Source organism: Cicer arietinum, chromosome 3, assembly GCF_000331145.2.
Source record: "Cicer arietinum cultivar CDC Frontier isolate Library 1 chromosome 3, Cicar.CDCFrontier_v2.0, whole genome shotgun sequence".
Taxonomy (NCBI): domain Eukaryota; kingdom Viridiplantae; phylum Streptophyta; class Magnoliopsida; order Fabales; family Fabaceae; genus Cicer; species Cicer arietinum.
The window spans coordinates 64289673-64316993 of record NC_021162.2 but is presented as its reverse complement, the minus strand read 5'-3'; the positions used below and the strand labels follow the sequence as shown (position 1 = coordinate 64316993).

General features: G+C 25.5%; 3 protein-coding genes across 3 annotated transcripts; all 3 read right to left on the bottom strand.

Moving 5' to 3' along the window:
• Positions 1 to 1718: 1718 nt before the first annotated feature.
• XTH1 (xyloglucan endotransglucosylase/hydrolase) lies at positions 1719 to 3692 on the bottom strand. Its single transcript, NM_001278984.1, has 4 exons — positions 3500 to 3692; positions 3307 to 3407; positions 3038 to 3231; positions 1719 to 2363 (listed from the first exon to the last, which is right to left on the bottom strand). The coding sequence occupies exons 1-4, from the start codon at positions 3690 to 3692 to the stop codon at positions 1964 to 1966; spliced, it is 888 nt and encodes a 295-aa protein (NP_001265913.1). The 3' UTR covers positions 1719 to 1963.
• A 4250-nt stretch (positions 3693 to 7942) lies between these two features.
• Positions 7943 to 10354, bottom strand: LOC140919563 (probable xyloglucan endotransglucosylase/hydrolase protein B). Its single transcript, XM_073365859.1, has 4 exons — positions 10095 to 10354; positions 9841 to 9941; positions 9537 to 9730; positions 7943 to 8501 (listed from the first exon to the last, which is right to left on the bottom strand). Exons 1-4 carry the CDS (start codon positions 10279 to 10281, stop codon positions 8102 to 8104), a joined length of 882 nt encoding a protein of 293 aa, XP_073221960.1. The 5' UTR covers positions 10282 to 10354; the 3' UTR covers positions 7943 to 8101.
• Positions 10355 to 18606: 8252 nt separating this feature from the next.
• LOC101492622 (uncharacterized) lies at positions 18607 to 20068 on the bottom strand. Its single transcript, XM_004493056.4, has one exon. It carries the CDS (start codon positions 19728 to 19730, stop codon positions 19092 to 19094), a length of 639 nt encoding a protein of 212 aa, XP_004493113.1. The 5' UTR covers positions 19731 to 20068; the 3' UTR covers positions 18607 to 19091.
• Positions 20069 to 27321: the final 7253 nt, after the last annotated feature.

The following is a 27321-nucleotide window of genomic DNA, read 5'->3' as shown; positions in this document are numbered from 1 at the left end:
TGAATTTTCTTTATTAAAAAGCTTCCACCACCCAAAAAAAAAAAAAAAAAAACAAACTAATTCACAAGACACTACTTTCTAAGGTTCAACTAATGCGAAGTTAAAAAAAAACTGACAGCAAGTAAGTATATAGGAAAAGTTCAACCCATATGTGTCAACCTAAGGTGATATAATTTATGTCAACTTCTTGTCCACCAAACCAAAATTCTAGTAGCGTTAACGAAATTCAAGTTCTCACCTAAGTGAGGTAGAAATTCAATTCTAGATCCTTAATTAATCAACTGTATTGTGAATCACATTGACACATTTTAACTCTTCAAACCGTCCATTGCGGCTTGAAACAATACGAGACATTAGCACTGCTATCTTTTTCATCAAATTCTACCTAATTTCCTGGAAAAGTTACAAGCTTCAACATCCATGTTCCATTCATCTTATTTCTTTCGTCTTATTTTAAATATATTATTTAAATTATATAATTTTTAATAATATAATTGATTGTATTAATTTTCATAATAAAATTAATTTTATTTATTTAAATATTTTTATTAATTATATCTACTGAAACTTTTTATGAATTAAGATAAAAAATAAAGATATATATAAATAAAAATAATTAATATTATATTAATGTTTAAAATGATAAAATATATGATACAGAAAAAATAACAAATAAAATATTTATTATAAAATGAAGGGAGCAACATGAAGCTACATGTTTTGGTCATTACGCACACTAAAACACATGAAAACACGTGACAAAGCAAAAAACATGGAATAATAAAGTTATAAACCGACCTAGGATTTAGTTAAATTAAAATTAAATAAAAATGACTACTGAGTGCAACTGGGTTGGTCCTATGCAGTTCACATGGGTAGTGGTCAGTGGAGCCACGTTTGAGGTATGAAGTGTCTTTTTTGTCCCAATTTTCAACAGCATCACATCACCACTTTCTCTACTCTTTCAATTATGGGACCAGAGGATCAGATCTATAATTCAAAAACATGATACACCTATATAACAATACAACTGCTTCTCCAGTACTTTACCATTATGAGCACACCCGAATATAATAAAACCAATAACAACAAGCCAAATTCTCGTATGCTACACCGTTAATAGATATTTTATAACAAAAATCTTCATTTTTAGAATACATCTTTATAAAAACAGAAAAATTACAACCACTTATAACTACCTACTATTATATGTAGTTTTTAATTAATTTTAAACTAATTTATCATCAGAAAATGTAAAGATAATTTTTATATATTTCTGATAATAATTCTTTTTAAAACTTGATTAAATATTGATTTGACTCATACATTTATTTATTTTATTAAATTTACATTAATTAAATCATTATCTTAATATAAACACCATTTATAAAAAAATGTTATCATTAATTTTAAGTACTATTTTGATTTACTAGGATCATTTATTATTATTTTACAAATATATAGTTTATTAATACTACTAACTATCCTACCAAATTTCCTATCAAGTTCACATTCCATTATTTCCAAAATATTGACATGTAAAATAAATCCATCAAACATTATATCAATTTTTGATAATAAAAGTGAAAAAACAGTGTTTATAATAAAACACAAAATTAGTATTCTTGAAGAGTTTATTGAACGATTAAAATTTTGAATATTGTTTAAGCACTCGTCTATTTGACCACCTATAAAAATATTCATCTTATAATCGCAAATAATAAAAATTATTATAAAATTATATAATAAGATGTGAGAAAATAAAATTACAAATACATAACATTACTTCTCAATTTACATAACTCGATGGAACAATAATGTAAATAAATAATGAAACGATAAAACGTCTAATACAATGAGAAACAAACACATGATATGAAATGGTCTTTTGTATCCTTGACAACAATGTGACATGGTATTTGAAAACATAACATAAATTAGACCAAATAGAGTATATGAAAATTTAAATGTCACGGTCTCTTGTACATTCAGGTGGTATTTGAGGTAAACGTTTTCGATCAGTGCAATAGTTGTAAATGGTGAATTTTTGACGAACCCACCTTAATCTTCTCCATTGAGCAGCATCAAGATCACGAAATTCAGGTTGATCCCACCATCTTTTACCTTGTGTAGCACAAAACTTAGCATTAACAGAGGCTTCACAACCATCAATGTGGAAGCTTTTGTATCCAGCTACGAATGGTGCTTTTGACCAATCTGTTTTCTCTAAACCACCCCTTGTTGCCCAATCATCTGCATTCCATAAACTATTGTATATTTTCATTGGTTGGTCAAATGGAAATTTTACTCCCAAATCCTTGCTGTTCTTGAATACTCTTATGGGAACATCGTCCACAAAAAACCTGCATACCCCATATCATATTATAAGGAAAATTAGTAACCAAAATTTGGATTTGGATTAAAATACAATTGCAATTGAGATCACATTAGCCATATTTTCATACATCTAAGAAGTTTATAAAAGGAGGTTCTTAGTTCAAACATAAAAATTTAACAATGTCACTAATTTACTAACATTTATTTATCTAAAATAATATTAGCTACAATGTAAACTAGATTTTTACATAAGGTCTAATTAATTCTTAAAAATCAGCTTCTTGTGTAACTATTTTCCAGCTTTATCTCTGTTCATGTGATATTTGATTTTCTTTTTCCCCCAAAAAATGTCATGATTTAAAATCTAGAACCCCATTTGGATTTTTATCCTTAAGCATTGTAAAACAAAAATCATTTTTTACCAAATATAAAACAAATCCAATACAATATCATAGCATATTAATTTAGTCGCCCACCAATTATATATATGCACTAACTCTAATAGTATTGTGTAAAAAAAAAAACACAAACAAAAATTTATAAAAAATGATTGAACGGATGAATTTGGCCAATAAAAAAATTTAATAAAATCTAAAAAGGGAAATAGATTTTGGGGGTGTATAATGGAATGGTGAAAAGGGTATGCAAGATTGTTTTGGATTAAGGGGAATGGCACAATAGATGAGTTTCAAGTACTTACACAATCTGGTACATATTCCATAGAATGGAGTATCTGTGGAACTCTTTTGTAGGATCAAACCAAAGAAAGATCCTTTGTTCTTTGTTACCTTGACCACCAGTGAACACATTTGTTTGCAAAATATAAGGTTGTCCTGTTCTGTTCCCCAAGAACTCAAAATCTATTTCATCATGCTCAGAATTTGTTGAAGATAACTGTAAAATATACCAAATGTCACACTCACAAATCTAACCAAATACTAAGATAGAATCATAAAAAAATATACATACATAGAAAGCAGTGACTGTTCCAGCTGAATCACCAGGAACCATCTTAATGTTCATACTAAAATGACCAAACAAGTATGAACCTTTGGATTGAAAACCAGTACCTATTCATTTTTCAAAAGATGTTAGAACTTAGAAAAATGAACAATGTAAAAACAAGTTTAAAAACATGAACTTTAATTAGTTAAAAACTAACCAGTGGATTTATCAAGATGAAGCTGAATCTCAGAACCACCATTGAAGTATTTGATATGATCAAAAGCCCAAGTTGGGTAATAGTTTCTGCCAAATGGAACATCCACTGGTTTCCTTGGAGCAGCACAGAAAGAAGAAGAGACTAGTGATGCTAAAATGAGACAGAGAGTCCAAAATGAAAAACTAGAACTCATTTTCGTGTTGTTGTGAAAATGCTTGTGGCTAAACTTGGGTTTTTATAAGCCTAAAAAAGACTATGTTTTAGAGGGTTAGACCCATGTTCCTCTCTCTTTCTTTAATACTTATCTTGTTGTTATAATTTTATTTCTTGGAGGGTGGGAAGCAAGAATCATGTATTAGCCTCTGTTGTGATTTTAGTGTTGGATAACCAGCTGATATTGGGACCCTATTAGCTAATCATTCATCATTTCTCAATTAGAGTACTATATTAATTTTACCATCAAAATGTGTATATGGGTGTCATTACATTAGTACTCGTTGTTTTTTTTCTTTTTGTGATTATGCATGATGATTTTAATTCATTCAATGTAACAACCAATGACAACTCATTTTGATAAGAGGAATAATTTGGATTAAATCATGTTTTTAGTTTCGTAAGAGCATAAGCACTAGTGATAAATAGGAGTTTCGGACATAAATGAATTGCGATCTCACATGTGTTTTGATTCACTCGTTTAAGTTTATATATAATTCAAATCAATCCATTTAAATTTAATGGTGTTTACTTTGTGTAGCAAATTTAACATTTTGAATTCACAGAACTCTTAATTCAACTCATTAACATAACATAAATATTTTTATATTATTTATGTATAATTATAATTTAGTTATTAAATTTTATTTGATAATTTGTTATTAATTAAATTTATTTAAGTGTTTTATTATATTTATTAATGTATTTTAAATATTAAATAATTTGCTTAGATAAAATTTTATAATTTTTAAAATATTTTAATATTTTAATATTTAAATTTAATTTAATTTTTTTAGAATAAAAAATATTTTTTATTCATAGTTTGCGAACCAACTCAAGCCACTTTTACTCGAGTTAGTTGTGTTCTAACTTTATATAGTGGTGAAGCTTATTTTTAATTACTTTAGTAAATTTTAATTAAAATCATTATTAATTTATCATTTTTTAATGATAATATTTAATAAACATTTAATATCTTTGTATCATTACACTTGTATATTTTAATATTAAAATTGTTTGAATCACTTAGATAGAAATAATGTTTTTTTAGTAACCGAATAGAGATAGTGTTTAATAAAATATTTATCTCCAATAAGCACCCACTTAATAGTCTCTCCGATGAGAGTTCCTATTTGGTACTCTATTTCTCTAAATTTTAAGTTTGTCTTGTTATTTTAAAACGTATTACAGGTGGTCATCATTGCTTTGTTTTCATCCTATAATTTTCTCATTTTTGTCACTACATTATATTTAATTTTTACATTTTTTTAAGAAATTAATCGAACATAAATTAATTATTAGAGACCAAAGTCCAACGAAAACCTACAATGTAGCTAAGGATTAAAATAAACTAATTGTAACATATTTTAGAAATTGAAAGACAAACAAAATTAGAAGCTTAAGGGACTAAAACGGACAACCAATTTAAATTATAAAACTTAAAATATGATTAACTCAAACATTAATTATCTTTTAACATGATTTACATTTTGGAGAATATGTTTGACTAATGGATAATTTTATTTTGGGTACAATTAATGGAGAATTCTATGGCAGCCATTGTAAGCATATATAATTTTTTTTTTTTTTATCAATAGATGTATTATTCCTAATTCATCTAACTTTGGGTTGTCTCCTTCTCAATTTTAAAACCTAATTTGTAATTTTTAAGTAGTATTATTAACTTTTGTTGTGATTTTCTTCTATTTAATTTTAGAATTATGAATCTTTAGGGAAATTTGTAGAGGAAGAAAATAGAGATAGAAAAATTTCCATAATAATATCTTAAATAAATTAATATTTTCATTAATTTTCCGTCTCACTGTAGTAATCTTATAAGATGAAGTTTTTTAAATTAGAAAAAAAAATTTGCATTAATTTTTTTTGTACATGTTGTGTTGACTTTTATAGTACAATAATAATATTTTATTTATCTTTAAATATAAGATTCTTTTGAGAAACTTTCTTGTCCTTTTTTATATAATATCATTTTTTCAAATTTTAAATTACATTAATTATTTTTTGTTATTTTTTTATTATGTCATTAATTTTAAATTTTCTAATATATTTACTTTTTTTTTTTTGCAGTCAACAATACATATATTATATGATGGAACATAAACTTATCCTCTCTTTAAAGGGAATTTTTTTAAAGTAATATCAATTTTATTAAAAAAACATTAATAGTATTATCAATTTTTTTAATTGTCACAATTTAGTCAATAGAGTTCTATGTTTATTTACATCCATAAAAAATTTGGCTTTGATTGTTTTAAGACAAATAGATGTATAAGTGTGAATTAAAAGATGCACTATAAATTAATTTTACATTAAAGTTGAATAAAAACTGAAATATACTGTAAGTATTTAAATATTTTAATGTAAAATGAATTTAAAATAATTACGCGTGATTATTTAAAAAAAGAAAGATATAACCTACAACAATTATATAATCATCGCAAATAATTTCAACTACAACTAACATGCATAGGTTTAAAAAAACAACTAACATGCAGATATAATGATGGGATCTTATAAATGATTATAGTTAAATTTACTAATCATACAATTCACAAATCCAATAAACTATATATTCCCATGGGTCATGTGTCGATCATAAATATATGATGCTAAGCTTGTGCATGTGGGTTACTAGGCTATGTGACTTTGGCTATGATCAATGGCAGTTGTAGTGGATGGAAGATAATTAAGAAGGAACTCGCTACATTATCCACAACGACCTACCCTATAACACAACCTTTACATTATATATACATGCACCTAATTTGATGAGAAATATATTCCAAAATAATTTAAGAAAAAAATAGATATGAGTAATGATGAATTTGGTTATATAGAAATAACAAAGTACAACGAAAATTTTAATCCCTAAATTTTGTAAATAAGTAAATCAGTTTTGATATCTATATGAGTTGGATATTAAATAGATATGTGACATTTTAACAAGTAGACGCTGAATTATGATAATTATAGGCAGAATAATTTGATTTAAGGGACCAAGACAAGATATAATCACCAATAAAAATTGAGTTATATAGTCAAGTGTAGTATTGATTTTCAAAACAATTAAGACAACATCTAAAAAAAATTAATTTTATTTAGGACATCTTAAAATTTTTTGATATGAAAAAAGAAACTCAGAGGTTTTTTGACAATATTTTATTATTATTGGTACACTATTTATTATACTTATTACTCCATCCATTCATATTTGTCAAAAAAATGAACATAAATAAAAGAGTACTAAGTTTACTAAATTATTCTTGTTTATTATTGATGTGTTTATTGTTATCCGAAAATATACAAAATAAAAGATAATTATAATTTAATTGTGATGCACATAATATTAATTATAAGGTACAATTAAAAAAATAATTAATATTTTATTGAAAACTAAAAATATAAAACATTTATTTTTCTTTATATGTCGGCATAGAAAGTAATATATAATAACAATACACTACTACATTACTATTAATATAAAAATTATATTAAAGTGTGGAATGACAATGACCTATAAAAAAATACTTATATGGACACGATCCCAAATAAATATTATTTTAACACACGTACACACAAAAAAAATTATTTAATTATTTTTAAAATATATTATTTAATTATTTATTTTCTACTTTATTTTTCCTTTTAAAGTGTGATTTTAAATGATGATGTGTCCATGTCTATACAAGACTTTCTCTGGCCTATGTTTGTCTAAAAACAGTAGTGGGTTCTTTTAAATGTAGTGGAATTAATTTGCTTTAAGTGAGAAATTACAAAGGACTAGTTTTATTGATTTTAATTTTCACACTAGGTAGAAATTTCTCAACCGGCCCACACCAATTCTAATTTGATTATAATAAACTCAATAACTTTCGAAACAAACAAACACTCGTGTAACAAAATTAAATTAATGTCTTCCAAACCTGTTAGGCTGAAAATTGAGAACAATGAACACCTATGCTGATTTTGCATTATAATTAAGTGTATTATTGGAGTCATTATAATATTTTAATTATAGACAATTTAGTCCTTGTACAGTGTAACTATATAATGGACCAAATAGTCTGATTGAGAAGACTATAACTGGGTTTAAAACTATTAAATGATCTTCACTCATGTGCTTAATACATAACTGATTAATTTTTTTCACCGCTATTATAATAAATTTCCAAAAACCCGGAAATTGCTTGGAGAGATTAGAAATGAGTGTAGCAATCCAATAATAAAATATTGTTATTATCATTAATAGAAAATATCCAATAAATATAGAATCACAGATACATAGTATGGTGGCAATAAATAATGATACAAGAAATAGATGAAAAATTAATGGTAAAGCAATATTAAAAATAGAGAGTATATGAAAAATTAAATGTCACGGTCTCTTGTACATTCAGGTGGTATTTGAGGTAAACGTTTTCTATCAGTGCAATAGTTGTAAATAGTGTACTTCCTACGCACCCATTTTAATCTTCTCCATTGAGCAGCATCAAGATCACGAAATTCAGGTTGATCCCACCATCTTTTACCTTGTGTGCCACAAAACTTAGCATTAACAGAGGCTTCACAACCATCAATGTGGAAACTTTTGTATCCAGCTATGAATGGTGCTTTTGACCAATCTGTTTTCTCTAAACCACCCCTTGTTGCCCAATCATCTGCATTCCATAGACTGTTGTATACCTTCATTGCTTGGTTAAATGGAAATTTTACTCCCAAGTCCTTGTTGTTCTTGAACACTCTGATTGGGATATTATCCACAAGGAACCTGGTCACACCAAATGTGCATTGGTATTATTAAGCATATAATATAATTGCTCATCTTAATGTTATAAACAAAAAATATACCTAAAATATTTATCACTGTTATAAACAAAAATATCTACTTTTAACTAATTTAATATTTCAAAATTATAGTGGATTTTCACAATTTTACACAAATTAAAATTAAGAAATTATAAAAAGATAAAGTAATAAATAGTAAATGATATAACAGGAATTCAAGTATTGAATATAAGATTGACTTGATGGTTGAAGTGAATAAGTTAAAGAGAAGAGTGATAAAGAGATCAGAGATTGAATTTTCACCCTCAACATAATACTAACATAATATTGATTGCTTAAAAACGATATATAATTTAGAAGAAACGTATTTTGTTAGAATGATATATAAGAGAACACCATTATTATTGATATACATCTCATTTAAATATTAAAATATTTATTGCTAGTCGTTGAGTATTTTACATTAACAAGAGTCATTTTTGTAAATTTAACTCATATCTTAAATAAAATTTTAAAAAATAATTATACTTAATTAATTTTTTTAATTTCTTTTAAATAATTTTTTTCTTATAATAATAATAAACAAGTTACAATTTGCCGATCATAATGTAGTATTTTATACTATAATTGACAAAATATAGTTACACAAATCAAGTTGCACCATGTGTCAATTATCCAGGATGTGGCATATGTTTCAAAGTAAATTCTTTTGTGTATGGATTTCTTAATTTCTTTTAAAAAGAAAATCTTAAATACTACTATAAATTTTTACATAATTGCAAAATTCAATATTCGAACTCGAAACAAAACATTCAACTTAACCATATTTACATTTATTAGTTTAACTAAGACTCAAATACTATTGATTAGTTAAACAAAATTAAGTTGTTCATGACTATAAGATTCAAAACACTAATTAAAAATATCGAGCGTTTGATATTTCAAAAAACTGTTCATGTTAATATGAAAAAAAAAATGTTCCCCCAAATATTGAACAAATTTATGGAGTGCTACTTACACAATTTGATATGTGTTCCATAGAACAGAGTATCTATGATAGGCTTTTGTAGGATCAAACCAAAGATAAATTCTTTGTTCTCTATCACCTTGGCCTCCAGTGAACACATTTGTTTGTAAAATATAAGGTTGTCCTGTTCTATTTCCCAAAAACTCAAAGTCTATCTCATCATGCTCCTCGTTTTGGGAAGATAACTGCAAAGTTACATTCAACAAATACAAGTTACAAACACATATACCAAACAATTAATTAAAACTAATCTCATTGCAAAATTGATTTAAACATAAATATTTTTTGTGCATACATAGAAAGCAGTGACCGTGCCAGCTGAATCACCCGGAACCATCTTTATGTTCATGCTAAAGTGACCAAATAAGTATGATCCTTTAGATTGGAAGCCAGTACCTGTTCAAAATTAATTAAATTTAAAACATGAACAATACTATATCACAAGTTAACAATTAAATCAATAAGACGTAGACTAAATATTGAACTTATTTTACATAGAAAATAACATGTTAATTAATTAATTAAAGAACATGTAGCATATAGACGTACCAGTGTACTCGTCAAGCAGAAGTTGAATCTCAGAACCACCATTAAAGGATTTGATGTGATCAAAAGCCCAAGTCGGTACATAGTTTCGACCGAAAGGTACATCCACGGGTCTCTGCGGGGTGGCGCAGAAAGCCGCGAATGTTAGAGACGACAGAATTAGAAATAAAATTGACAATGAAAAATTCATTTTTGATTTTGTGTATATTTTTCAAGGAGTAATTAAAAGCTAATAAAACTCCAGTGCAGGTCTTCATGGCTACAATTAATCGAATATATATATAGGCACATGACCCCCAGCCTTTGGAGTTGTGACCTAAACTCAATAATTTAATGTTTGCCTAAATAAGGATCTTAGTTACAAGCAACTGATATCGTGATGCTATTACGTGTTTATTATAGTTTTGTGCTTATTAATCATCAATCACTTTCTATGTACCTAGAGTACCAATCATGCAATGTGTTTTTATTTCATTTGCTAGAATTAGAAAGTTATAAATTTAAAGGAATAGTGTTTTAAAATAAGAAGAAAAAGTCTTGCAATACACTTTTTTTTTTACAATTGCAATACACTCTTTAATACATACTTGTAATATATTTTTTTATTAGTTATAAAATTTATATAAATTTTACTAAGTTTATGCAGATCTCAAAATTTAGTAGGTTTTATTTAAATTTTAAATGATAAAAATAAGTGTGTTAAAAAATATATTTCTGACATTCCTCAATCATCTAATAAAAAAAGGTCCTCAATAAATAAATGAATGAGATATGTCTAATTATATTTTCAAAATAAAAAATTTCAATTTCAATAAAAAAATTAAAATAAAGAGAAATACACATATATTTTAGTATAAGTGATTTTTTTTTTAAGTACAGTCCATACATATTTTCTAAAGTAATTTTTATGGTGAATCTTTAATTCTATAGTAATTTAGTCTATATATCTTGCTATTATATTATAATTAATATATTCTATAAAACCCAAAAGTATATTCTATCACATAATATATATAAAAAACATTTTGAAAAAAAATCTGTAAAAATTATGCATTTGTGCCAAAAAATTATTAATTACATACATAAATGGATGATAACTTTTAACTAAAAAATCCTCAGTCACAAATCATGATTTCTTAGTATTGTTGAAATTAAGAATGATCTTACAAATGATAAATTAGTTTTAGGCCTTAACCTTGTATTAATTTTTTCTCTTAATGTGTGATTGATGTTACAGATGTGACTGAACTACTATTTTAAAGAAAATTTGTTAATCATAATTTTGGAATAAAAATGATAGTTGTATCTAAAGATATTTGTTCAAACTATTCCTAAGCCAAGCTAACATTTTCAAAAGCAAAATTGCTATATATGTCAGTAAAAAAATAATGTTAATTGATCCAAATTGCGGTATCATTAAATTATTTGACTTTAATTATAATAAATAAATTTCAAAGTTATTGATATAATTGATTGCAATTTGTTTAAGTGTGAAAAATTAATTAAATCATAGTATGTAAAATTTTAACTCCTTGTCAAAAAAATAAATTAAACGCTATTAACATTATCCAAATAATTCGTTGTTGCCTATACATATGGCATTATGGATGTTGAAACCTGACAGATAAATCTCAAGAAAATAGAAAAGAAAAGTAATGCACGTGGGATCATGAGTTGGGTACAAAATTCTAGCATAAAAAAAATTAAATAAAAAATCGAGTTGGGGGAACGTAATAAACAAGCTCACATGATTTGGTAATTAAGATAAGCCATCCATATTTATGTGTATATCTTAACTTCATCTGAGCAATAATTACATACATTTTAATATATTTATAATTTTTTTTAAAGACTATCCTTTCTAATTTTTAATATAATTCTAATTATTTTTTAATCATAACATTTAAATAATATTATATACATTAATAATTAATAGTAATTTAATAAAATTAGTATTTTATATTTATCATTTATTTTTAATTTATATAAAATTGTTAAATACTACAATTTTCTTTAAATATGGAATGAGTAATACATTATAGAATTGTAGAGTCTCCCATGATTAGTTTTTGTTTTGAGATGACTCTTTTCGTGGTGGGAAGCCGGGAATCAAGTCGTATTCGTATATTAATTGTGTTATTATTATCAACGCCAAGAAACATACATGTTATTACATATAAATAATAATAATAATAATAATAATACAATTTATTATTGTATGGGTTAAATTTATTATTTATAATAATAATTTTTATAAAATTTTGAAATTTTATTTTTAATTTATATAAAAGAAATTCATTTTCAATGCTTATAAAATAATTTTAATGTAAACAATTTTAGTCTCTATTAAAAATAACATATATTTTTTAATAATTTTTTTCATATATATTATGACATTATAAAAACTTCATCAACACAAAAATAACTCATAAGGTTGACTTTATAGATTTATATTTTTATTATTTTTATCTTGAATATGTAATATTTAAAAAAATTATATTTAATTCATCCAAAATTATTTTTTTAAAATTTTTTATATTTAAAATTTTAATAATATTTTAAATATATTTAAAAAAATCATTCAAATATTTTTAAAAGTTAAAAATATTTTGTGTCAACAAGGACTGGAGTCCTTGATTTTTCGTTACAATGTTGGAAATTAACTTTCTTAATATAACATATTAAGAGATCGTTCAATGGAGGTTTTTGGTGGGTGATTAACTTGTCCCAAGTGTTTTTGTTTTGTATAAGGGATCAAAATAAAACTTCTCTCGTATAAAAATATATAAATAATATTAATAGATATAATTTAATATAAATTGTTAAACATCTCAAGTAGTTCAATTACATGATGATAGTAAACCGGATGGAGAGTCAAATCTTGTAATTTAACAAGCTGTTAAATTTCTAAAATTTGGCTATAAAACAAATCAACCCTTGAACATGTTGTAGGACTATAGTTTAATTCAAAAAAAGTTACTCCTTCGTTCCGTTCCAACAATATTTCACTTTACCATATAATGCTCGAATTAAAAAATCTAGTTAATTTTATAAGAAAGTTATAAATTCGTTTATAAAATTATTTTTTATTAACGGTATGAGAAATAAAAATTAAAAAAATATAAAAATGAGTTAGAAATAATTAAGAATATATATGATAGGAAAAACAAAATTAATAGTTCATTGATAATGTAAATTGGCAAAGAAAATGATAATTTTTTGCTATATTGAATTATATCGTGCTACGGAGTGATTAATAATTTTATTGCAAAACATGAATATTGAAATTATGTACATATTAATTATATAACACAAGATTTTTTATCGGATACTTCTGGAGAAAATCTTAATATTTTATTTTTCATATCTTTTAGGTATTGTTTTAAAAAAACAAAACTTAAAATGTAAAATCCAAAAAAATTGGATTTCCCAAAAACACGCATAGTCACCTCACCAAGTGATTTGTTGGCTTATTATTCAAAATAGCACATTAACAAAAATAACTCCAAAACTCATGGAAACAATTTATGAAAAATGGAAAATTATGTTTTCTCATTTAGAATTGAGAAAATATACAACAAAAATGTGTATTTAAATCTATTACATATTATATTTTTCAATAATCATTTTAATTAAGAAGACCTTCGTTATCTAAATTTTCAAAATATCTTGTTACAAATTCAACTATTTTTTTATATGGAAAAAAAAATTACTATTAACATGAGTACAAATGACACTTCATCTCTTACAAAATTTAGAAAAATTCAGACCCAACATCATAATTAAATCACCTACTCATGAAAAATTAATTTATGTTCTGCTAGTCACCTAAAGTACAAAGCAGATGTTAGGCGTAACATTTGTAAATCTTTCTGGCACTTTCAATAATTGAGCTGGAATTTAGTTCATTTACTCATTCATTAATTTGGCATTGCAACATGCCAACATTTATTGAGCTGGGTAATAGCATACCCAAATAAGCAACAACTATATAACATCTCATGTTCTTTGCTCCCAATATGCAATCACATCCTACCCCACAAGTCACACAAAGTATACCATTTCCTGTCAAATAACAAATAATAAATACCCCTACGCCAAACGCTGCCTTCACGAGTACGTGAATAATAACAATTACATAATACAATTTAAATTCACTAAAATATAAAACAATAAATTTGTAAACAAGTTCAAATTACTTATATTAATAATATAAAATGACAAAATACCTACACATTTGACGAATCATACAAATATAAAAAAATTGATGTATCCAAATATCAATATCTATGGAGTTCTAACATTGATGATGTCAATTTTATTGATTGAATTTATTATTAGATTGAAGTTGATATGTCAATCTTAATCCAAAGAACACCATGATAAAATGAGAAACGAAAATATATTGTATTAAGACGACAAATAAAACAACACCGCACTAAAATGGTAAAATCACGAAAAAAAACTTAAAAAGAAATTAAATATACATAAAAATCAATTATTTAAATAAAAATAATAATAATTTAGAAGGATGATTTGTTTGGTGTAGTGTAGAATCGAAAGATGAACATGTAATAATTCACTAAACCATCTACTAAGGAGAATCAAAACTTAAATATTGCTCATCATGTATCAATTGTGCAAATTTTTTGGAACATGTATGGTGAATAGGGTGATTTTTGTCGTAATCAAAGTTTTAGGTTGTTTAAAGTCAGAAAATAAAAATAAATTTAATTATAATTTTTATCTTTATATTTTTATTAATTCATAAAATTCGTTTTTTTATTTTAAAAATTTAATTTTGATTATTTTTAAAATTTTTTAATTAAAAAAGATAGTTGTTTAATATATTTTAATCAGCATGATATATTACACGATGAAAAGTTTGAAAATATAAATATTTTATTGAAAGGGTAAAGAAAAAACATACATTTCAACATTTTTACATATACTTTTAACAATATTTTATAATAAACTTTGACAACATTTCGATTCTATATTGGTTGCTTTAATATGATAATAACCAATAGTGCACCACGAGTGCTATGCACATGTGTTTTGCTAGTACGAGGAGGGGTATTCTAGTCACAATATTTATACTTTTAAGAAAGTGATTTGATATCTTCTAAAGTTTATTGGATTAAAAATGAGATTAATGGAGTTGATTTTGGTTGCTTTAGTTATGTTGTTTGAGGAGGTATATTTAGAGACAATTATTTGCTACCTTGAATTATTTTAATGTGAATTCGGAAATTAAAATTATGCCTTTGACTTTGAGTATACAAATGAGTGACATAAGTTGAATCTAATTTTCAATTAGTTAAATTTGACTTTCAAGAATTGTAAACATTTTTATTTATTTATTAAAAATAGGTAGTTTACTTGTATTGAGATTGTTAAAAAGATGATATTTATTATCTCTCATATTTTTTTAGAAGGTAACCAATATGCTAACATTATCGGTAATTTGAGACTTCACATTGTTAAAATTATTAGTGTGATATTTTTTCTTCTAATATTTCAGATGTTTTCTATAGAAACATGATTGGTCTTCTTGAATATTGATTTCGCTGATTTATGTAGATGTTTACTACAATTTTTTTCATCCCTTTAGAATTTTCTACTAAGGTTTTTAATGAGACATTAATTTATTTCTCTTATGATTGTTTAGTTGGGTTTTAATATAGTCCTCAAACATCTTGTTCTTTTTTCTTTTTATTTTATTTTTAAGAACATTTTAGGGTGTAGAAAATTGTAATTGATTGACCGTGGAGTATCAACATATGTAGTTGAAATATCAAGTTAATCATGTGGTACATTTACACTATTTTTACTTAAAAGGTTGACATATGGCTAGTAAAAAGCCCATCATATTAGAGACGAGTTTTGATCTTCTCAAATCAATTATTTGTCAATCTCTATAAATCATATCTATCTCTTTTAATTTAATGTTATTTAAAAAAAACTATTTGGATCGAAAGTTTATATCATATGTAGATCATACATGTAAAGTTCAACACAAATATAAAATTAGTTGATATGTTATTACAACTAGTGAAAAAAATTAATGTTGTTCAATAAATGTGCATAAAACGTTAATTTTAATACATCTCAATAATATATAAATTATTTTTTTTATTTGTGTAAAATTTGACATGCATGATTTTTACGATATAAACTTTAAATCCAATCTAAAAACATTGAAAATCAAAATTGAAAAAAAAATGATCCAAACTTACTAAAGACTTAGAAACAAAAATTCTTGTTTTTTTTTTTGTGACATCTTAATTTTTTGGTGACAGCCCAAAACTCTTTCTGTATATGTGAAAAGTACTAATAACTTCAATTTTTAGAGGTGTACCCCTACATCCATCTAACGCACCTAGTTCACATATTTTAAAAATTCTCAAACTATGATTTTTTTTTTTAAAGTTTGAATATGATTTTAGTACTTATGAAATTATTTAATAAATTATTATATATATTTTATTAAACTTATTAATACAATTTTAATCTTTTATTTAACTTATTCAGAATTTTTATTTTACATTAAAAATTCATCTGAATCATTTATATTATGCAAGCTATACAGATGAGTATGTTAACATTCCCTAATATCAATAACTTATAAATTATTATTATTATTATTATTATTATTATTATTATTATTATTATTATTTACTCAAAACATATGACTCATTTATAAAACTTACAAAACATACAACATTGTGGAAGGCCAAAAGAAATAATGCCGGAAAATATTCATTTTAGAAGGCCAACATGACCTCTTTATATAACTTATATATAGAACAACTATTTTAACAAATAAAAAATGGAGAACAATTAAATTACGAAAGAATAATAGAATTACTTTTATTTATCAAAGATGGGCCTTACAAAAAAAGCCCAAAATCAGAGTTCACATCATGTCAGCAATACATAACATATTTTTTTTAATATATCGGAAAACGACTAAAGGAGTTAATAAAAAGAGAGACTAAAAAGGTTAATAAAAAGAGAGCAATGTCAAGTTTCGAAAGTAAAGCTCAAATAGTAAAAAACTATAGAGACATTAATATGTGTTTGAGACTTTGAGACAATGATTTTTTCCCCTCCATATCTAGTACGAATAAGTTTCTTCATTAGATCTTTTAAGCCAAAAATGAAAAAACGAAGAAAATGTAATTAAAAGCTCAGTTTAACATCAGTTACCTGAAGATTATATGAATAATATAGTTCTTTATCGTGGATTTCTATGTATTTTCTTCGGTAAACAAAAATAAATTATTCCATAAAAAAAAGAAGGAAAAGGTAAAAAGTTTATCTTGAACAAAAGGAAAGAGAGATATAACTTTAAGTTATAAGTTCAAGAAATTACCTAGGGATGAATTAAGCTGCTTCAATCTACCCCTCAACGCGACAAGAATACTTTATAAAGAGCTGAATAAAATAAGACTCTTTTTTTTTTTCACTTTAATTTTTGGAGCGAGTTAACTAAATAAATATTTTGAAAAATTTTATAATCATTAATAAATTGATTAAAGACAAATATTATTCATTCAAACACTCCACTCATCTAATTTTTTTCAATACTTTCATAAAATCACAATGACAATATGATTATGTTGAAATTTCACGTTGTAGATTTTCCTAAAACCAAAGTGTTAATTGAAACATGCACTTAAGCTTTGAAAGAAAAATAATTGAAATTTAAAAAGTGTATACTTTTGGGAAGCTTCATGAAAGGAAACAATAAATCCATTCTCACTTTCCAAGCTAGATAATTGGTGTTGGCTTGCAATTCATACATTATATATACCTCACACCTTTTGATGCAAATATTCTCTCCTTTTATTTTGAACATGTGAATGATGTATTCATTGATTTAGTAGTAGCTGTATAGTGAGTGCCTTTACTCCTTCTGCAACATGGAGGAGCACTCCCACCTTTTTTCAGCCTAAAGAAGAACAGCGTTTTTTTCCTTCATTCCATTAACATTATTGAGATTCCATTTATAAAATTGAACAATAGTTATAACAAATGGATAAACCTTATCTTCGGATATTTGTATTTGTATTAGACCCAAATTAAAATTTTAATATTGTATTAAAATTTATATTTTATAATCGATATTCTAATCTTAAACGCACGACGATATAAATGTTCCGTCTTATGTGTGAAAAATGAATCTCAGTTAAATTTGAAATTTTATATGCTAATGTAAAGTTGGTTTGGTAACGATTTTCATTCTTAATATAATTCTAACGATTATTAATAATATTAAAATAACATTTTTAATTACAGAAAAAATGTAGACTTAGACATGTGATTTGTAACAAAAAAATTAAAATAGTGACAATTATTTATGAGCTAGCTTTTGGTGTTTGGTGAGTTAGACCCAAAATTCAATTTCTAAGAATTACTCCAAATACAATCGTACAATTACAATAAAAAGATAATGTAACAGTATAAGAAACTTATGCATTATCATATATGAAAATGAATAAATTAGCTATGCTTCATGAAAATATGGTACATTAATATTTGCAGATTTACAGAGTTGAAACACCAACATCTGTGCTCCAATTAACACCAATTAGTATTACAATATATCTATATAAGAAACATGTTCCATTTTTATTCTCTTTTCTTTTATTTGACACATGAAAAAGAGAACTTAATTGGTGAAGTACTATTGACACCACCACCCAAAACTAAAATGGAAAAAAAGAAAAAACAAAAATAAAAGAACAAAGAAATCACACCCTGGTTAATTAATTCAGGGTTGTGCTCCTCTTAATTAAACCAACCATATATTAATACAATATATCATAGTAAAATAAATCAAGCTACTCCTTCTGATCTCCCTTATTCTTGAAGAAAAAAAGAAACAATAACAAAGGGAGAAAATGATGAGGTTGAGCTTTTGCATATTTTTCCGAGTTTAGATCCTTTACAGCAGCTGCATGGTGAATCAGAACGAACTCGAAATAAGTAAATTCAAGTACCCTTTTGAGTGATTTCCCTCTTCCTCTTCAATGATTCTTGTTTTTGCAAGATTATATTCCTTCTAAACCTCCTAATGAAAAGATCAGCAACTTCATCAATATCATCTTCAAATTTAAACTCTCTCCCAGCTTCTTCCTTACAATTTTTCACCATATCAATCACTGAACCATCAAAATCCAAACCCTCAGAATCAAAAAGTGTGTGAGTCAAATCAGGGTACTTTTCATCATCATCAACATCATCATAGTAACCATTATAGCCATCTTGGTCTTGTTCTTCTTCAACAACTTGTGTTTCACTTGGATTTTCCAAAGCCTCATAGGTGTGAGTGTGAGCATTGTTGTTATACACAACTATGGATTTGTTATGATGTTGCTCACTACTTCCACCTTCTTCAATTAAACAATCTTCTTTTGATTGATGAGAATGGTTTCCAAAAACAGAATGAAATTTTTCTGAAAGGGAACTCATAAGAAATTTTTTGTTCTTCATCAGTGAGAATATAATCAAACGAGCTTTGATGGCATTTGTTTTGGACTTTAAAGCTAAACTTTTTGACTTTGCCATTGAGGTTAAACCAGCTATGATTTGCTTCAATAATTTTGCTGTTTTGTTCTTCATGTTGCTCATATTGTAGTATATAATAATAATAAAATAATTAATAATGGATGAGTCTAGAGAGTTTGCAAATGCTTTGTGAAAATAAAAAATTACACTTAACAAAATCAAATCAAATCAAATCAAAATTTGAAAGGAAAAAAAAAACAATTTTGGGAATGTTTGTGATTGTAGGTTTGAGAGAGTGTATGAATTGAAGAGGTTGTTATTGTACAAAGCTTTGTACTTTGGCACGAAAGAGTACAAGGTGTGGACAAGGGTTTATATAGGAGATACAATTAGTTCAACAAGGTGTGAATAATAATAATTAATAAATAAATAATCTAGTGAAGAAAAAAAAAGATGTGTTTTGTGTGAGAGAAATGTGTTGAAGAAAAGAAAGAGTGGGAGTTAAGAAAAGAAAAGCAAAGTGAAAGTTAAAGGCGGTGATAAAGTTGAAGGACACTTGGGATATTGTGATAGGGCCTTTGAGTTATGGCTATTTAAGTGGTATACGAAGTTTGGAAATTTTGGTGGGTAAAAACTAGAAACATTTTATTAGTGGGGTTGGGTTTTTAGGAGTGTGGAACTCTACCTTTTAAATAAACTATATGTATTTTTTATTTCATTTATCTTCAAAAAGTATAGTAAAGTGTGGTGAAGTGATCCTCTTTGGCTCTTCATGAGCTTTGGTGTTGTTATTGGTACCAAATCTTTTAGTACATTTTTGCTTAAAGAAATTCAAGGAAATCGATTTTGGGAGAATCAATTTCATCAATTTGATTTTGTTAAAATAAATTCATAAATTTGATTAAACGTAGATAATATTATTCTTATGAATTTTAATCAATAAAAAGTACGATGTTAACATAATTTAAAAAAATATATTAGTCTCTTTTTTGGTTCAGATAGTAAATAAAATAATTGATTTTTTTGTGTGTGTGAAAATGATATTATTTAGATATTACTACAAATTTCAGTTAATTTTTTTTTTCTTAGGCAAGTTAATCTTAATTCTAAACCTTAATTCAGTTAGAGGAAATTAAATAAATAAATAAATAAATAAAAGTTTTATATTTTAGTTTAAAAAGTTACACTAAATTTTATCTCAAACATGATTTTAGAAAGAAAAAACTAAACAAAAAAAGAATAAAAATACTCATATATAAATTACTTTACTTTATTTTAAAATCAATTGTAACTAATTCACCCAAAAAAATCAATTGTAATTAAATTAATTTCATTCAAAATCATGTTTATTAAATGTTGATCCAAAATGCACATTACTTTAGATGTATTATGAGTAGTTCTAATTTTTATATTCTCAAATGTTTTTTTACTCATCAAATGGTTTAAACTTATAATTTTTAAAACAGTTAAAAAGTTATGGTGGATCCATGAAATAAGCCCACTTAACAGAATTATCAAAACCTCAAAAAATAAATAAATAAATAAATAAATAAAAAGACCCTTGCTTTTGTAGTTTAGACGTTTCATATGGACCCTTTCAATTATTTGACCACTATTTTGGGGGACCTTTGAAGCTTTTGAGGAAATGAAATGGGGACAGTGGCTAACCAAACCTAACCCACCAGATGGCCATGGAATAACTACTACGCAATCCATTAGCTCTATCAATTTTTTGGTAAATGACAAAAATAACCATCAATAGTGGAAAAATATTATACACCCTCTAATCTTTTGTGAAATGGAGAAGGGTGGTACCACTGACATTGCATTTGGCTATATTCTATTGTTTTTTTTTTTTTGGTAGAAATAGGAATCTCAATTACTTAGTGTAGTCATAATCATTTCAACTTCACCAAGGTAAAGGCTCATATTATAGAACTATTGAAATAATAATCTGGGCCACTTATTTTACTACAGCAACGGATTTCAATGCATAACGAGAAGAAGTTTGAAATGTGTGATTAAATAATTAATACTCAATTGTTATTAGTGTTTATGAAAACTTAGCTCCTAAGGTTGCCCATAACGGCCTTACGATTTACATTTTTGATCTTCTCTACTTTCTAGTGGCGTGTGCTTTGTTATTTTTCATGTCAATGGAGATAAAATAAATATTAAATAAATAATGAGAAAATGAAAAGTGAAAGCTTAATGTTAGCAACAAGTACACTCCTCAGACACACATTTCACTTTATTCATTTTTATCAATTGAAATTTATATAGTACTCAGCGGGAGCTTAAATGAGAAATATTGAAGGGATTAAGTTTTTAAAATATCAAACTAATTTAATTAGATTTGGTATTATTGTAATTATAAAATTATTTGGTTTGATTTTTATATTTTTAGATAAAATTTATAACTATTCAAAATTAAAATTTAAGTTAAAAAATTTATTTTATTTTATAATTACAATAATTATTTTTGTAATTTTTTATAATTATTCCTCTCGTGGTTTAGATGTAGTTATTTTTATAAATTATTATTCTTGTGGTTTAGTTGAAAGTTGAGAGAAAATAAATTTAATATGTTTAAAGAGAATATACGAAAAAGATAGAGAGAAATGTCTAATATAATTACGAAAATAATTTAAGAATTTAAGTATTTCTAAACCTAGCGTACAATGTGTATTACAAAATTATTGGAAACTTTAGAGGGTCGTGACTATCCTATGTCCCAAATAAGTTTTGCTACCGTGGGTAGAGTGATTATTTGTTTTTAAATGCAAGTTTATTATTGAATGAAATTAATATTTTTCTTGAAAGAATTTTACAGTGGATATATATTGACAATTGTTAATCACTAAAATATTCATTTATAAAAAGATAAAAATTAAAAATTAATATAAAAAACAAAAATAATCAAAATAAATATTAAATATATGATAAATAACAAAATTATATTTGAATTTTTTTTTATAAACAACATTTCTTTGACAAGAGGACTGGCCGAGGGACTCAAAATCCGTTAATGATATTGTTAAAAATTAATGAGCAGTGTAAGGGACGCTCCAACACACTCATTTATTTAAATTCATTTATTTTGCTAAGAATAGATTTATTTTGCTTAAAAAGTATTCGAGTATCGCTAAATTTAGGTGAGACAAACTCAATTCAATGTATTTAAATATGTTTCATTTGAATTGGTTTACAAAACAAAAAATGAACACATCGAAGTAAAAATAAATTTGAGAAATTAAGGATTAATTTATGATGTTCTAAACAAAATTGAAACATATAAATACAAGTTTTTTCAGTAATGCATATTGTGAGTAGTAATACTATTTCTTTTTTGCGATTTTCCTTTATATATTATTATTATTTTTTAATTTCTTATTAAGATATAGCTACAATTTTTTTAAAAAAGTGCATTTGCATTTCAAATTAATTAAAAAGTTTACTAAACTTAATGTTTAATTTGTATATATAAATTTTTAAAAGCAAATATAAGTAATAATGTAATACCATAAGTTAATTGTCTTGAATATAACTTAAGCATTAGCATAATTCGACAAAAGAGATAGTTAGTAAAAATCTCGACACAAAGTCATGAAAATCTATTAATACACATACTAATTCTTCAAAGAAAAAACAAAGAAATATGGAGTACATAACACTTCCATGGTTCAAAATAATTCCCAAGAAATTTTAAACAAACTATAGTGTAAACTGATATGCTTCATTTCTCCAACATGTGATCTAAGCCTTTTTACCTGTAAAACATTTGAATAACGTTGAATAAGATTACATCTCAGTGGGTTCTAATAAATGGAACTAAATCAATTAGCATTCTAATTCAAAACTATATTTATCTTCTGAGTTTCTCTTCAATATATAGTTTTGACTCTTTCTAAATATTCAAGCCATTAGACGTGAGTAATCTAACGACTTAAACTCTACTTAACAAGCATGTCGTAAAGACTACATTAGTTTTATTAATGCCATTTTCTTGTTAGTAACTTGATTTTAGTAAGATTGAACATAATTACGTCCGTAAGTGGTGTCCCACTTACCCTCGCTTACCCCTCGCTTCCGTCGTATATAGACGGAGAATTCATCTAGTTAGGATGAATCATATACTTCTCACCTTAATCAAATATATAGTAATTTATCTATATCAATCCACACACATATACACACAAATATAACATCATCTAGTAATAAATACATTAAAGACTACCATACACTCAACCTTGAAAATTATTATGATAACATAAACTATTAAGTCAATTATATCATACTAATCATACAATGTAAAATAAGGTTCAAGAGAACATGTTTAAGGTAGATTTTTCTCAAAACAACCTCATTTATGTTATAACAACTCAAAACTGGGTTTAACTACAAAGTCAGCTGACAGGAACTTATAAGTGTCAGAATTGAGTGAGTGAGTACTAATTGGAAAGGTTATGATGTCTACTTTGTAGATAAAATTTTATTTTATTTTTATTAAGCCCCAATTCTTGCAGTTTATCAAAATAAAACACAATGACAGAAAATAAACAGAACAACAACTCTGGTATAACTTGTAACTCATTTTTCAGCATCCATACTCAATCAAAAATCACGAATTTGGTACTCAATTTGAAGGTAATTGAGTCTAGTTTCCAGAAAACTAAAAATCATTCAAAAAGAAGGTCTATAGAAAAGGTTATGACCAAAACATCAGACATATGTCCTGCGAAAATCAAGTTAATAACATTCCTTCTATCACACTAATTTCCTAACAATTCTTTGCAACAATAATGCTACAAATTATGAGTAAATCAGTAATGAACACATCAAAACAGCATCACAATTTTCAATTTAATTGGTCACAAAGGTGAAACTCAAGATCTTTAATTTCAAACCCAACATAATTTCATGTCATCAAGGAAACTCAATTCTACAATAATCTATTATCAATTTCAGTCATAGAACTTCACATGCATAAATCATTTTAACCATCTATTTCAAAACCCCTAAATCCAATAAAGAATAAAATAAAATCCTTTCTTCATTTCAAACCCTTAAACCCCAAATCTCTAACCTATAGAACACATTATTTCATACATGCATGAATGAGAGAGGGGAAAAAGGGAAATCCACCTCTTGATTTCCAAAAGAATATAGAAGATGATGATACTTTCAACTCTTTCTACCTTGACTTCTAGCAAAATAGCACTTTTCATTTTCTTTTTTCTTGTTTTGTCAATGTTTTTGTTGTTTTCTCTCTTCTTCTTTTTTCTTCTCTCACTCTTTCTTCTTCTCTATCTCACCATTTTTTTTTTCTTTCCCTCTCTTTGGTTCTTTTCTGTTTGGTCGTTCCTTTCCTCCCCTTCCTCTTTTTCTTTTCTTTTGTTTTAATTTGTTTTTATTTTATTTTTTTAGTTTACTACTTCATTACTTTTACGATTACTATTATACTTGTATACTAATAAGTAAAACATAAAAATTACTACAAATTATTTATGCTAAAGAGAGATGTTACAAATAAGTTAAATTAATATTTTTACTTCAAGGTTTAGACTTTGGTCTTTTGACTTATACACTCTTTTAACTCTTAACTCAAATCAGTTGAATTACTCTACCTCTATATTTAATTTGTATGAAAATAATATTATTTTTTTCCTACAATAAAACAAATATTATTCATGAAAAATTTACAAAAACCAATTCATGTAAATATTAATTATTTTTAACTATAAATATAGCTTATTCGGTCACTAACAAGCCACAAAAACCTTATTTGAATTATCCTTAATCATATCTCTCATAAAAATTGAACCATGGCTACATTCATGGCCTATATCAACAATAGTAATATCTTGTAATGTTTTGTTAGTTGAATATGGCCTTTCAACTAATATTATGCATCGAATGATTCTCCGGTTACAATAATTATACACCAAAACAGTTATCATCTTATGAAAAATACTCGAGCAACTATGCATCAAAGTTATTCACATCATGTGGTGATGAGATTTTAGTTGTTGTATTTGTTGACAATCAAACAACTAGTAATGAATGTTAAGTTTTAACCTAGTAAATGAGGTGGGATAAAGGTGTCACTAAGACATGACAATATATTTTGACGTCGCTAAATTTAAGGAACAAAATTTCAATTTGGCAAAGGGGTAAGAAAGTTTGGAATGATTATATTTCTTCTTTACTAAATATCCTTCCATCAGAATCAATAGATCTTGCTATATTAAACTTTAACTAACTATCCCTCAAAACTTAAGAATTTGTACAACTTGATATCAAATAATTCTTTTTTTGGGTCTACAAATGTTGAATTATTGTTTGAAATATCCATTATACAAAGTGTTTATATATAAATTGTATGTATAAATATCTATTGTTTTTGGTTTTGTTGGGAGCATGTTTATCTGTTTTGTTTTTGGGTTAATGATTTTGTTTTATTTTTATAATATTTTCATTTTAATTTTTTTTTTTTTTTGAGAAAAAATAGGAAGATAAAAAGATGAATAGTTTAACAAATAGTTGCAACTTTTATTTTTTACATAATTAACAGTTGCAACTTGATCATTATAAAAACAAAAAATGTCAAAGCTAGCTAATGTTGGCAATGGCTTTGATTTCCGTTGTGGATGCTTTCTTTTATAATTTTCATTTCGATATTAATATATTTGAAAAGCAACGAGAAAATGCTTGCATTACGCATATGTAGCTCCCAAATCTCAACCATTTGATTTGACCTACGTAAAGCTCGACAACGTGGTCATAATTTAGGACAATCGTGCAGTTTGTGAGTGGTGCGATATCTAGTCTGTAAAGATTAACAAAAGCTTAATAATCAAACGCATAATTGGATTTTGGATATTTTGCACAAAAAATTGGTTGCAAAAATTGAAAAAAAAAGTCGAAGCACTAATTAAGAACTACGGCTGCTTAACTTGTGCGTTTCTTCCATTTTAATTGCTTTTTTGCTATCATCATTCATCCGTAACATGCTTTATGAATGCATATATATGTCATGTCTAAAAATGGAGTAATTAATATCTAGTTGAACAGCTATATAATGCAAAGTAATAGTCTTTAAAATCTTTTTTGTACCTAAAAAAATCTTTTTAATAGGGTATCCATAAAATTTTGAACATTTGCTAGCATGCCTTTTATGTTCTCACAAACTAGTATTTTCTTTCTGTGTGTGTTTTGATCCCCACAATAGATACACGGTGAAACAATTGAAGATATTTATCGATTTTTACAATTATATTTTTTTTGCATTTATTAGGTCACATAATAGAGATTTAATCATTTGAAGAACGCAATTTTTTTATTTGTCGACAGGACACAATTTTTTTTTTTTTTTTAATATTAAGTCATATTATGGAGATGTGATCATATACGTACTGTCTTGTTTTTCTTTTTATGTTTATTTATTTTTTTATTTTTAACAATGTGTTGATGGTAACATCTTCTTCGGCATCCTATTCTATTTTAGTTATATTATTTAGTTATTAAAAATAAAATTTAATAAAAAGGTAATGAAAAATATTAATTAATCATACTACTCAATTTATTAAAATTAAGAATAAAACACATAAAAATTAAGTAAAGATGTTATTAGTATATATTCGGACAATATTTTTTATTATAATTAGATACCAAATATAATCAGTAATTTTTTAATATTTTATCTCTAATTCTA

Coding starts and splice junctions, on each gene's coding strand:
- XTH1 (NM_001278984.1), bottom strand. CDS start 3,692: ATGAGTTCTAGTTTTTCATTTTGGACTCTCTGTCTCATTTTAGCATCA. Junction 3,232..3,306: donor GAACAGTCACTGCTTTCTAT/GTATGTATATTT, acceptor TATATTTTACAG/TTATCTTCAACAAATTCTGA. Junction 2,364..3,037: donor TGGAATATGTACCAGATTGT/GTAAGTACTTGA, acceptor TGGGGTATGCAG/GTTTTTTGTGGACGATGTTC.
- LOC140919563 (XM_073365859.1), bottom strand. CDS start 10,281: ATGAATTTTTCATTGTCAATTTTATTTCTAATTCTGTCGTCTCTAACA. Junction 9,942..10,094: donor TCTGCTTGACGAGTACACTG/GTACGTCTATAT, acceptor AATTTTGAACAG/GTACTGGCTTCCAATCTAAA. Junction 8,502..9,536: donor TGGAACACATATCAAATTGT/GTAAGTAGCACT, acceptor TGGTGTGACCAG/GTTCCTTGTGGATAATATCC.
- LOC101492622 (XM_004493056.4), bottom strand. CDS start 19,730: ATGAGCAACATGAAGAACAAAACAGCAAAATTATTGAAGCAAATCATA.